The 13,433-nt window shown below is 49.1% G+C and overlaps 1 protein-coding gene across 1 annotated transcript in view; it reads right to left on the bottom strand.

Moving 5' to 3' along the window:
* The window catches only part of SCTR (secretin receptor), a 74,058-nt gene that overhangs the window by 10,860 nt on the left and 49,765 nt on the right, over window positions 1–13,433 (bottom strand). The window contains exons 5-9 of the mRNA XM_069461296.1: window positions 12,754–12,851; window positions 11,382–11,514; window positions 9,131–9,284; window positions 2,712–2,772; window positions 1,507–1,576 (exon numbers count right to left, since the gene is read on the bottom strand). Of these exons, the coding sequence (XP_069317397.1) occupies window positions 1,507–1,576; window positions 2,712–2,772; window positions 9,131–9,284; window positions 11,382–11,514; window positions 12,754–12,851 (516 nt within the window). The remainder of the gene's footprint in view (window positions 1–1,506; window positions 1,577–2,711; window positions 2,773–9,130; window positions 9,285–11,381; window positions 11,515–12,753; window positions 12,852–13,433) is intronic.

Here is a 13,433-nt window from a genome sequence, read left to right on the forward strand (position 1 = left end):
TGAATTTGATGACTTTGGGGCAAAAAAAAAAGGTTATCATGGAATGGCTCCCTCCTCCCAACTAGTCCCAAGAGGTCCCCCAGTCAGCCAGTGGAAAAGGAGGGTCCTGCTGCCCTGTCCTGTGCCCTCCCCCGTCCCCACCCCAGCCAGCCTGTGAAGGGCACTTTCTGTCGACTGGCTCTGCAGCCTGGGGCACCCTCTGAACCGTGTGGGCCTTAGTTCCAGTTGTGGGGCTGATTCCACCCATGAGATGACCCCCTTGTGTCCCCATGGTGAAAGGGGCGGCCTTGCAAAATTTAAGAGGAAAATATCTAATCTCATGATTTCCTAGTAATAGTTAGAGATCAATCTTATGAATCCTCTCGATAACAGGCACCCTGCAGAAGTTCTGTTTTGCACAATTTCTGGAAAGAGCTGAACAGACGGAAAAGAGATGTCCATCTCTCTCTTTCAAAATTGCTTTGAGAATCTGCTTTTACAGAGTTCCTGAGTGAACAGCAGGGTGCGAGCTTCAGGCCTCAGCCATATCTGCAGGGCAGAGATAATCCTGTCTCTAAGGAAAGGTGGGGCGGGGGAGCCAACGCTTGGATTTTGACGTCCTGCTGCAGTTTCTGTTATCATCCTGCTGCCAAGAAGGAAGAACGGAGTGGGCGCAGCAGTACCCTGTTAATTTGGCTACAGCCATAAACCTTCTTCACCCCCTAAATAAAAAGCCTGACTCCCTCGTTCTCTCTGCCAACATTTTCTACCTCCTTCACTTCTGTGTTGGCCCTTTTCCACCCAAGGAAAAGTAAATAAACTTCTTTCTATCCTGATCTTTGTCTGGAGAACTCTTCCTCAAAACCCGAGTGCACTAGCTGGCACACCCTGACACAGGTGTCCCCCTCCTCCGACCTGCTATTCTTACCCACACCCACAGGCTGGGCTACAGGGCCGTCAACCCTGGTGCAGAGCAGAATCAGCTGGGCACTTAAAAATAAGGCCGGTGCCCCGGCCCCTCGCCAGAACAATGACGGCCAAATGTCTGGCTATCCATATTTTTAAAGAGCTCCCAGGTGATGCACACGGGCTGCACCTCTGCCCCGGGGCCACCACTCCGGCCTGCGCCAGACTGCCCAGTCCCAAGGCCAGGCCTCACTCAGCTTTCCCCAGCTGCACCCGGCCTTGTCCTGTGATCCCTGCTCAGTGACTCGTCCCAGGGTAACCAGAGAATGCCTAGCAAAATGACCAAGACCCCCAGCTCTGAACCAGTGAGGGTAGAATTTCAGGCCAGTGAAGACAGCCGGTTTAGGACAAGGAGCTCTGCTCACCACACTTCAGCTGCTGCTCCTGGAAAAGAGCGAGGTCTGCAAGCTCTTGCCTCCAGCCCGCCCCCTCCCCACTCCCACCCACCGATTGCCGACCTCCTGGCACCTGGAGGGAGCCCTGTCTGCCTGCCCTCTGCCGCTGCAGGCTAGTTCCCATTCCTCCTGCTGACCCCCAGCTCAGGGGAGGATGGCCACTCACCAGGATGGACAGGATCACAGGCCCTCGAATGACCCACCAGATAGACGCGTTGGCGTTGATGTCCCAGCACCTGTGGGAGGGACAGCCAGGCGTGGTTAGGGGGTGGGGGCTGGGCTGGCCAGCAGGAAATCGTTCCCTGAGGTGGCCCTTGGTATGAAGGACCCACGCCTGTGGCCCTGAGCTGCTGCGGTGGTGTGCCCAGCACCGTTAGAACCTGCCCCTTTCCTGCCACCCAGGAGCGCAGTGGGGCCCACGGGAGTGGCCACCTGTCTCTGTGCATGTCTGTGAGACCCCAGATCCCAAAGCTAGCTCGGCAGGATTCACTGGGGGGCACGACGGCAAGTCGGCCACTCACAGGGGCCAGGCAGATGGCATCAGTGAGCGACGAGGCTGGATGCAGCCTCAGGGCAGGGCATGTCAGGGGTGGGGGGTACTTGGCAAACTGGGGTTCCAGGCAGCCACAGCTCTGCTGATTTCTGCTACAGGGAAAAGTGGGAAATGTTGACAGACCTTTCCATTTTTTTCTAGAGAGACCAAAAACAGAGTTTTGTTTTTGTTTTTTTTTAAAGCGAATTTATCCAATTAAAAAAATTTATTTTGAAGCAATTATTTGGGACTGAATTTGGACTATACGAGACTTAGACACGTCACCCAACCTAGTCCACTCCTGGGCCTGGCTGTGTCTTTATGCCCCTGAGAAACCGACTCCCACCGCATCAGGCTGCCTCACTTCATCCCCAGCTCTGTCAAACCTGCCGCCCACATGCCTACTTCCAGGTGAGTCCCTGGGGCTTACCTCCACCCTCAGAGCCTGACTTCTTTAGATCCTGGCTCTGCAGGGCTCTTAAACACACAGGGCTGGGGAGGCGCCTAGGAGGGAGATCCCAGGAGGAGGGAAAAGCTGCGTGGGCCTCCTCCACAGAGCAACACCTGACTGATGGCTCTAGTGTCGCGCCTGACCTGTGCACAGAGCTGGCAGGTGGGCAAGAAGACTGGGGGCCCCGGAGGGTGCAGGCGTGGCTGAGGCCGAGAGGGTGGCCCGTCTGGAAACTCATGCCTGGGGAGCGATGGGCATTACTCCAGAGAGCTCTTCTGTGGCCCTAATGTGAGAAACAGGCCTTTCCCACATAGCTGCAAAGAAGTATCTACGCCGTTTGAAAAACTGGGCAAATACGCTCTTATTACCTCTCCTTCCGATAGCTTACCCAACGTCTTCCAGAAGGAGCCTGGTCATAGCCCATGAAGCAACAAAAATGGCTGGAGAACCTTAGGATTAAAAATAAAGGGAAGGGTGAAGGAGAGAGGACTCAGTTTCCAACATACAGATGAGAAGCAAAACGATCAGTTACCCCGTCCAGCTACTGAGCAGCAGCCATGATTTGGTTTCCATGGAAACCCCTTTGCCACCCTATGTAAATGTGTAGCCACATGCTTCAAGGGTGTCAGGAATGTCCTGGGAACTGAGGCAGGATTGGACAGATCCCAAAGGCCACTTGGGGTTTGAGGTGTCCTGGGAGCCTGGGCCAGACTCTGGGGGACCTCAGGAGAGAAGGAGGGGACTGGGACCTCTGGGCAGGCTCATGGAGCCCCTTTACTAACTGGGATCTGCCTGATGGTGGGGGCAGTGTGGGGGGTGAACACAGGTCGTGGCAGAAGCATAAATATTACACAAATACTGGTTTGTAAACAGTTTGGCCATTTAACTGGTAATGTAAGCTGTCACTATCATATTAAACAAAAATACACTTTGGACTAGAGAAGAGAAAGTGCATGAGAATTTAGAAGATAAAATACATTTCCTGACTGCTGGTTAGACACGGCAAACTGAACTTATACATTTATCTCTATTTGCCCCTGAAGCCCCTCCAAAATAATAATAGTAAGGAAATGGGAATGGTACAAGCCCATAAGCACAAAGACTGGGAAGGAAGAGCGGAATGGACAAGAGATGTCAACACATTTAGGAACAGGGAAAGCCGGCAGAGGATGTCCTGGGGGTAGAAAGCTGACACTGAAGTGTGCCTGGGGCAATGCTGCGGAGAGCACCTGGGGTGCTCGGCCGGGGCAGGAGGCGGGTCGGGCTTGGACAGCAGGGTGGTGTGGAGGCCTGGATATGACACAGGTAACCACCCCAGGTGGACAACACGAGACCAAACAATTATAGCTGAATCCCTGACAGCTTATTCTCTGGAGAAACTGAGCCCAGGAGACCTGGGGCTCCAGCCAGCAGAGGGCGGGAGGGGCGCTTTGCTGAACACGAGAATGAAGGGATGGTCTCCACCTGTGCCGCCCAGTATGGAGCCCACTCGCCACTGGCTGGTCCCACCTGAACTGCGCTGTAAGTAGAAGCTACATACCAGATTTTGAAGACTTAGCATGAATAAAAGAATATAGACTATGTCATTAATAACTTTCATATTAATTACACATAGAAGTAGTACTATTTTTGTTATGCTGGGTTAAATTGAAAATATTATTGCAACCAATATCACCTGGGTTTCTTTACTGTGTTTACTGTCGCTACTATTAATAGAAATTTTAAAGATATATGTGTGGCTCAGATTGCACTTCTCATGGACATACTCATCTATAGGCTGAACGGTAAAAGCCCGGTTCTCGGGCCACTTAGTTTTCAGACCTCTGGCAGCCAGCTTTCTACCCCCCCCCCCGTCCTCTACCTCCCACCCAGGCAGGAGATTAAAGGATTCTTTTCTAGAGGAAATGAGCAGGCTGGGACAAAGGGCCTATAGATAGCAGTGCTGGGGACACCCTCAACACAGTGGCCACTTCCAGCCCAGTCTCTCTCAAGAGAGAAAAGCTCCCCCTCCCCCAAGCCTGCAGTTGGCTCTGAAGTGATTCATTCTTAAATAGGAACAGACAGCCGAGGTCACTGACATCTTATTACATAAAAGACAAAAACCAAAACAATCAGAGAAAAGGAACTTAGAGGAAACAGACCATACAGGGAGCAGAAGGAACTTGAACAAAACAACCCTAAGGAATATCATCAGAGAGATAAGAGAAGAGATTGCATCTATAAGACACAAACAGGATGTTGTCAACAGGGAGCATTCAGAGGACAAGAAAGAAGGCTTAGAAATTGAATATATGATAACTAAAATTCAAAATGCAATAGATGGGTTAGAAGATAAAGACTAGAACTTCCAGAAAGCAAAACAAAAGACAGTGGACTAAAAAGCAGGAGAAAAGAAATCAGAAAACGAGAGGTTGATTCCATGATGTGCACCATCTGAATAAAAGGAATTTCAGAAAAGAGTTTAGAAACCAGAGGGAAAGAAATGATCAAATAGATAATGTAAGAACATTTTCAAGAAATGAAGGATCTGAGTTTCCAGATCAAAAGGCCACCGTGTGCCAGCAAAATGGATGAAAAGAGACCTGCAGCAGAGCACATCTTGCAGCTTATGTAGAGAGAAGTGAGTAAAGAGGCTCAGGAAGCAAAATGGCATGACACTCCCCATAACACCAGATGCCAAAACACAAGACCGTCAAAATTCTGGAGGAAGATGATTTTTCAACCTGTTCTATGGCCAACAAAACAACAAATTAGGTGTGAAAGTTGAACAAAAAGATTTTCAGATATGCAATACAAAAAACATTCCTTCCAGGTACTCTTTGTTGGACAGATACTGGAGGATGTGCTCCCACACAACTAGAGAGTAAACCAAAAGAGGAGACAAGAAAGAAAGGAAACAGGATTTGCAAAAGAAGGTGAAAGGAATTTTCAGCATGAAGGGAGCTGAGTAAGTCTAGAGAACAACTAGCCCAAATCAAACAAGAAGGTAGAAAGCTCTAGAAAGAACACTGGCAGATATAATGGGTTGAATAGTGTACCCCCGCAAATTCATGTCTACCCAGAACCTCAGAATAGGTCTTTCCAGATGTAATTGTTAAGATGAAGCCACACTGGATTGGGGGGACCTTACTCCAAAACAGTTGGCATCCTTATAAGAAGACCATAGTAGACTGGGCGAGGAGACACAGAGGAAAGAGTCCACATAAAGACACAGGTAGAAATGGGAGTGATGTGGCTACAAGCCGAGAAATGCCAAGCACTGCCAGCCACCAGTAGAAACTGGGAGACTGACATGGAACAGATTTTCCTCCAAGGCCTCCAGAAGGAACCAACCCTGCCAACCCCTTGATTTCAGACTTCTGGCCTCCAGAACGGCGGGAAAATACAGTTCTGTTGTTTTAAGCCAAGTCTGTGGCAATTTGTTAAGGCAGCGTTAGGAAACTAATACAGCAGGAAACCAACAAACGAATAGGAACTGATAGATTTCCTACTGCGTTTGATGATTTGGAAAATAGCACTGAAGGGTTTTCCAAAGAATTTAGGCGAGTGAATGACAGCAATATATATAACAATCAATAAATGAAAAATGACTCCAGGAAAAATGAATAGTTAAATAAGATTGGAAGTAAAATCATTATATGCCACTTGGCTCAGTAGTAAACAATATTTACATGGATATAATAATGTATGTACTAAATATGGTTTAACCAAAAATTGTGAGAAACTGTAACTGGAAACCAGAAATAGTGGATGAAAAATTTTATATCCTTATTTTCCATCATAAAGAGCCAACAACTAATGCTTCAAACAGACACATCAAGAAATAGAAGTACATTGTTTAGAAATACAAGAGTGGGCTTAGGAGGAGCAGCTACAAGAGTTGCAGGGCCTGACTCCCGGGGAGCAGAGCTCAGAAACAGCAGTGGAGGCAGGAGCTGCTTATGTTCCTTATAAACCTTATAGTCCTGTTTAATTCTTTAAACCAACTGCAAATATGACTCTGTAAAAATAACAATTTAAAACATGTCTTGCCTCAATTCTGGATGCTTTGGGAAAAGAAGATGGATTTTGAGGGGCACCTGTTCATTGCCTTCCATCTGTACTGGCAACTTGGATGGAAAGTTTGAAAAATTGATAGTTTTAAGTCAGTGGTTCTCAGTGTGGTCCCTGGACCAGCATCACCTGGGAACTTGTTAGAAATGTAGAGTCTCGGGCCCCCCTAGACCCACTGACTCAGAGACTCCGGGCATGGGGCCGGGCAAGATGCAGAATGGTCAGAACCACCCGTCCAAGTTCACTCGCTGAGGGGGAGCTTGGTTAATCCCCTGCACAAGCCAGAGCTATCACTCTTTTGTGGGCATAAAGCAAAAGCTTTGGATAAGCATCAAAAGTCTTGAAAGAGTTCACTCCTTTTGATTCAGTAATCTGAATTCTGGGATTCTGTATTACATACAGAAAAACCTTTGCCCATAAAAGTACTCATCACTGTGCTATTTATAAAAGTGAAAAATGGGAAACAATCAAAATGTCGAAACAATAGGTATCTGGTTAAATATATCTACATGGTGATTAAAAATGTGAAAGATTTGAAATAATACAGAACATGTTTATATGTTAATGGAAAGAAGCAAAATTCCAAATTCTACACATGGAATGACCACAACTATATGGGGAAAAATTGTGAGTAGACACAAAGCCTGGAAAGAAATCCCAGAAAAAGTTCACTATATGGGACTAGGGTAATTTTTTTTCTACTTAAAAAGCAATCATTTTTGCAAAGTTTTACAATGGATTTGTACCCATTTAGGCAACCTAATACAAATTGAGGCTGGGACCATCACCTTTGCATGAGAAAGGCTTCTCAGGATGGCTGGAGGAGCCTCAGGCCTCCCAGGGCTCCTTCAGGGTCTCTCTGGGGCCTGGCAGGCAGACAGGAAAGGAATCACTGCTGCTTTACCTGCTACTCAATCCTCAGCACCTAGCACAGGGCCTGGCATATAGCAGAGGCTCAGTAAATATTTGAGGAAGAAAGGAAGACTCTCATTATTTCATTCCAACCTCTTGAAAACCTGTGGCAGAGATATTCTCAAAGTGTGATTTTTGTCTCCCCATTAGTAATGGGACTGTTTTTTTTTTTTTTCCTGTAATCTCTGAATACAGAGACGTGCTCAAAGAATGTTAAATCAATCACAATCCTGATATTATAGGTGGGGAAACTGTCCGTGTTTATACAGCTAAATCCTGGTAGATCTGAGATTTAAAGTTCAGTGAGTTGGGCTCCAAACTGGGTACTTGTTCTGGCAGAGTCAGCTGTATAAGGCAAGTCCCTGGTCCCCAGGTGCTCTGGGACTGCTGGCCTCTGCAGACATCTGCACAACCCTACAAGCTCCTACTGGCTGAAGGTCATGTGCTAACCAGGCTGCCAAGATTCAGAAGCAGAAGGTCTCAGTAAGCTCTGCCAGCTCTGGCAGCTTCCCTGATGAGGAGACAGGGCCCTTGCACGTAAGGATTTAGACAAGCAGAAAAGGCAGTGGAGGGCATCCTGGCAGGGACACCTCTTAATTAAAGGTACCAGGAAGAAACTAAAGGAAGCTAATGGCTGGCACATGACTATCACTGTAAGCCTGTGAGTTACTCATAGGAACCTAGCTCTCTGTCTAGAACTAGTGGGTAACTTACATATGTTTATCAAATGAACAATGGATAGATGGATGGAGGGATGGGTGGCTGGGTGGCTGGGTGGGTGGCTGTTTGTTAATGGCAGAATAAAAGTTAATGGGCTTTGGAAACAGGCCTTGGTTTGAGTCCTGGGTCTGCCCTTGTCTACGGTGTGAGTTGAGCATGTTCTGTCACATCTCTGAGCCAAGGTCTCTGAGCCGAGGTCTCTGAGAGGCCTCTGGAGGCTGTTGTGATGATTAAATGATATGTGTGAAGCATGGAACCCAGCACACAGTCAGCGCTCAAGAAAGGGAGGTTGTCATCATCTTCAGTGACCAGAAAGGAAAGGAAGAGATGGATTGGGGGCCTGCAGTTGGCCGTCTTGCCGTCATTTCCCCTTTTTCCTGGAAACTGAGTTCTGAATTCTCCTTGAAAAGCCACGCGGTTTGAATAGCTTAATCCAATCAGCATATTTTTTACTCTCAGGCCCCTGTGATTGGTTCAAGGATGTGTATGAGTTTAAGCAGTCCAATCAGAGTGAACCTCGGAATGTTTGCTGAGAATGCTGGAACATAGTCTCCTCCTTCCTCTACTGGAGCTCGGCAGCAAGGAAGCCAGTAGCAGAAGCTGCTGGCAGTTACGTTGGGAGCACCAGCCTAGCAACAAAGCTGATGTTACAAAAGCCAAAGTGGAGACAGAAAGAAACGTTGTTAAGCTATTGGATTCATTGCTGCCTGAAGTTGACAATCCCTGGACTTCTCAGTTATAAGCACCAATTAATTTCCTTTATGTTTAAAGCCTATCTCAGCCCAATTTTCTGACACCAGCAGTGAAAAGCATCCTGCTACGGAAAGGAAGCAAGAAAGAGAACATAGGAATGTCTGTCTCAGGACGATGAGACAACAGTGTTGGGTGGTACCAAATTGTGAAAGGCTTTGGATGCCAGGAATTGGGGCCACATTTTAGCTATTATTTCCCATTTGACAGATAAATAAACTGAGACCAGAGGGTTAATCATCAAGCAACTTGCCTAATATTACACAAGTTAGTTAAGTGTGGAGCTGGAACTAGCAGCCAAATCTTTCTGACTCTCAACTTGCTGCCCCTTCCCACAAACAACCCAGGTTCCAAACCCATGGAGAAACCTACCCCACCCAAGGGCGACAAATCCCTGGAGGTACTTCCTTTCTGAGAAGAAGGAGACGACGAGGAGCGTGTGAAGGTAGAGACCTTCCACCAGCAGCCAGGCGTAGTTGGCCATGATGCAGTACTGGAAGAAGACCATGACCAGCTTGCAGCCCACCTGGACAGAGAGAGGCAGGTGAGCCCAGGCTGGGTGACTGGCCTTCCCCTCAATGGCCAGCCCCCAAAAAAGCAACAGGGTGTTCTGGGGGCAGGAGCCAGGCCACAGAGCAAGCCTCTGGGGTTCAAGGCCATCTCCTGTGGCCTTTCCCCATCAGCATACCAGGCCCACAGAATTCTCTAGAGAGTGGAAGTCCACAGGCCCAGTGGGTTCAGCCAAGATGGTCAATGAGCCATTGCAGGAGCAGAAACTGGGTTTGAATTCGGGAGCTGGCTGCCAGGCTAGATGAGGAACTGTGTCAGATACTGCCCAAACCCCTCATTTTTCAGAGGAGGAAACTAAGGCCTAGAGAGGGAAGGGATTTCTGAGCAAAGGGTTAACAAAACCTTTCCAAGCTCAGTTTCCTTGGAAACAGATAATGAAACGATGTGGCAATTATGCTAAGAGCCAACATTGACTATGATAAAAATGGCCCCTGACTGGTACATTGCACGAGGATTGGAGACCTCCAGATGTCCCCAAGGGTGGCTATAATGTTGGGTTTCCCCAATGCAGTGACTCTTTCAACAGGCATGTCCCCCTGCCGGGGTCCCTGGAAGCTATGCCCACGAGATCGTGGGGCATGAGGCCTCCATGCCAGCATGGCTCCTGTACTTGTCCTGTGGTGAATCTGCTTTCCTCACACTGAGCTGTCCCCTCAGGAGAGGACAGCTCCTGGGATGGCTCTAGGGCTGCTGCGTGGACTGTGCGAGGACAGACCTGAGGAGGAGCACCCAGTGCTGCCTGGTGGGCCACTGTGCTTCTTGCCCTACAGCTTCCCAGAGGCTCCGATTTCCAGCAAGGCCCATGGTCAGCTTGTGAGTCTGATGTTTGGTGAAACCCAAGAAGATTCCCCATTGGGCACTGCTGGACTTGCGCATTGCTGGTCAGTGATAGGGTAGGGCCGGAATCCAAGGCTCCTGACTCCCAGCCGGGTGCTCTCCTTTGATCCTGGAGATCTCCTTGAGAGACCTGCATCCTACTTGAGGGACTTCTCAGTCTGAGTCAGAAACCACACACACGCACACACACACACACAAACTAGAAACAACACAAACGTGTGAGTGGTGGCAAGTGGCAGGCAGGTTGGCTGAACCAATCTCAATTTTCAATCTCTTTCTCCCTTGCTTGCCTCTACTATGGGGACTGCGATAGTAAAAACGCCATCTCCCAGCTTTCTTTGCAATTAGGTGTGGTCACATGACACAAATCTAGCCAATGAGATGTAGGTAGGAGTCTTCTGGGAGGGCATCCTTTCCCAAACAGAAAGGCAAAGCCACCCAAAAGGAAAAAGCCCTTCACCTTTGACCTTCTTTCTTCTTGGACAATGAGACAGGCTGCAGCAGCCATAATGCAACCACGTGGTGTGAAGCATGAGCTCAAAGGTCTACACTGAGGATGGCAGAGCAAAAAGAGGGATTGTGTTCTTCATAGCATCATGAAGCCACTATGCCTCCTCTGGCTTGTTCATCTGTGGACAGCTTTTGTGAGAAACAGTCTCCATCTGTTTAAGCCACTAACGTACAGTTTTCTTTTATTTGCAGGAAAGGAATTCCCAACTGACACATGGTATGACTGAGATGAATTAAGAGTCATCTGGGCATTTGGAAGGAGGAAGGGGGTTAGATTTAACGAAACACAATTGTTTTCCTACAAACACACGCATACAGACATACAGGCACATGCTCACCCTTTTCTTTTTCCAACCAACCCCAACCCTCTCTGCACTTGGTCATCTGTCTGCAGCCAGGCAGGAGCAGGGAAAAGAGAGGTCTCACTGTGTATCTAATTCCCAGAGTCTCTAATTCACTCCTGGACACTGGGAGTTGAGCAGCAACCCCCACAGCTCCCCGGTAAACTGCTGTCATACGTGACCCAGATTGTGCGTGTGCGGCCACGGGTGCTCCCTGAACCTCCTGGCCCAGCCGCTTTACCCTTGGCATTAAGTGCAGCCTCAGCAGACCTGGGGGAAGGACAACTGGGCTACTACCCTCTCCAAAGCTAGGGTGTGCAAGGCAGGCAGGCCTGGCCACACGGTGGGGCACCCAGGCTTGTTACCCTGTGGGCATCACAGTGGGCGACGTCATCCGAAGAGAAGAGCACGGCATCCTTGATGAAGTTGGACAGGGCGCGCAGGATGAAGGACACGAATAGGTGCATGTGGATGTAGTTGCGCGTGCAGTGGAGCTTCCTGGAGGGAGAGAGTGCAGGGCCATAGGGCTAGAGCAGGAGGGGCTGGGACCCTGCCAACCCTGCCCACCCTCAGTGCACTGGGGAAACCGAGGCCCTGGACATCAGCTCTTTCCAGGTGACACCTGTCTGCGAACAGAACCTGAATGAGGATCTGGGACCCCAGGTGCCTCATGCTGCAGTTTAAAAAATAAATAAAATCTGGGACTGTAGGGGCAACATTATGTTCTGCCTGGACCTAGCACCATCTCCAACTCACAGAAGTGTTTGCGGGGAGGACGGGTAACCAGCATGGGAGGGGCGAGCAGCGCAGGAAGAACAGGGCAGTGGGGAGGAAGCAGACCCCAGCTCTGCAGTGGCCATACGACCTTGAGCGAGCCCGTGCACCTCCCAGAGCCTCGGCTTCCTCCTCTCCTGTAGGGGCCAGAAGGCTGTTACTTGCTCTGCTTTTTCTGGTAGAAATAGGCTTTCTGATCGGGAACCCATTCCAGCCATGAGTGGGAATGGCTCCTCCTCCTCACTCTTGTGACAGACCTGAGCAATCAGAGCGCACCATCGCTGGCCATGGTCGTGGGCTCAGAGTTGAGCAATTGACCTAAGCCGGGCCCATGAGAACTCCCAGGACTTTCACCGGAACAAACGGAGAAGAGACACTCTCTCTTTGCACTGGATGTTGCTGAGCCGGTAGCGAGTACCCCTGCAGCTGCTGGTGGTCGTCTCTGCCACCCCTGCAGAAAGCCTGCCAGAGGATGAGGCCCGTGCAGAGCGGGGAAGTGGAGAGAGACAGACCCACTTCTGCTGATACCTCTGAGCACCTGGGTCCAGCCATGCCTATAGCAGATGCCCCTGAACTTGTCACTTATGTAGATCAGGTCACCTCTGCTTTTCTTAAGCTGTTTTGAGGTGGATTTCTGTCTCTGGCAACCAAGAATCTGGCTAACGTACCTGGAAAATGGGGGCAATGTTACCTACCTCGTAGCACTGTGTGAAAATTAGAAACAGTATACGTAAAGCAACTGGCTGCAGCAAGTTCTCAGTAATGCTCAGTAAATGTTAAACAAATAAAGGAATGAGTGAGGTCACAGGAGCTTCAGTGTTTTGCCACAGATAACCTTTAGATCAAGAGGTGACAAGGTAGTTCACCCAGACTTTCCTCTTTCTGTCCTGAGCAATTAAGAAGAGACCCAAAGTCTGTGGCTGGCGAGGGCTGGGGGGATGGAAGGTGTGAGCATGTTCTCACCGGAAGGCACAGAGGATGCTGAGGGCCACCAGGAGCATCGCCAGGGAGGAGCTGTAGCCCACCGTGTACATGACCTTCAGCTTCAGCAGGTACGAGTGCTGCAGAGAGAGGTGTGTGTCAGCCCCACCTGCCCACCTGGCTGGCTCTGCCCTTCTCTGCCTCAGTGCACCTACTGCAGGCGGCTGAACCCCACCCACGCTGCCTGCTATTCTCTTCCTGCCCCAAGGACTCCAATTCCCAGACTCACAACATAGCGTCTTGGCTTTGGAAAAGCTCTTGGGGATCATCTGATGCCAATTTAAACTCCCACCCCACGTACAAGGCCCCTTCCCGACACTGAATTCAAGTCTTTGCTCGAATGCCTCTAGGGACAAGGTGTTCATGCCTTTTGAGGAAGTCCTTTCGTGTACAACAGTACAAAATATTAGAATTTTTCTTGTGTGAAGCTAGAACCGATTACTTGCACCTATTCATCCCTTTTCTGTCTTCTGGAGCTGCTTAAAATAAACTGAATTTGTTTTGAACATAGGCCTGTTTTACAGAAAAAAGTTATGAAGATCACACGGAGGCCTGTCATTTTCTAATACAGCTACTCTGCCTGTCAGTCCCTGGTTCATCTTCTCAGCATTAAACATGCCCTTTGTCTTCAACCTCTTTCCACAGTCTTTTACCATTTTGCT

Source organism: Eulemur rufifrons, chromosome 1, assembly GCF_041146395.1.
Source record: "Eulemur rufifrons isolate Redbay chromosome 1, OSU_ERuf_1, whole genome shotgun sequence".
NCBI classification, from domain to species: domain Eukaryota; kingdom Metazoa; phylum Chordata; class Mammalia; order Primates; family Lemuridae; genus Eulemur; species Eulemur rufifrons.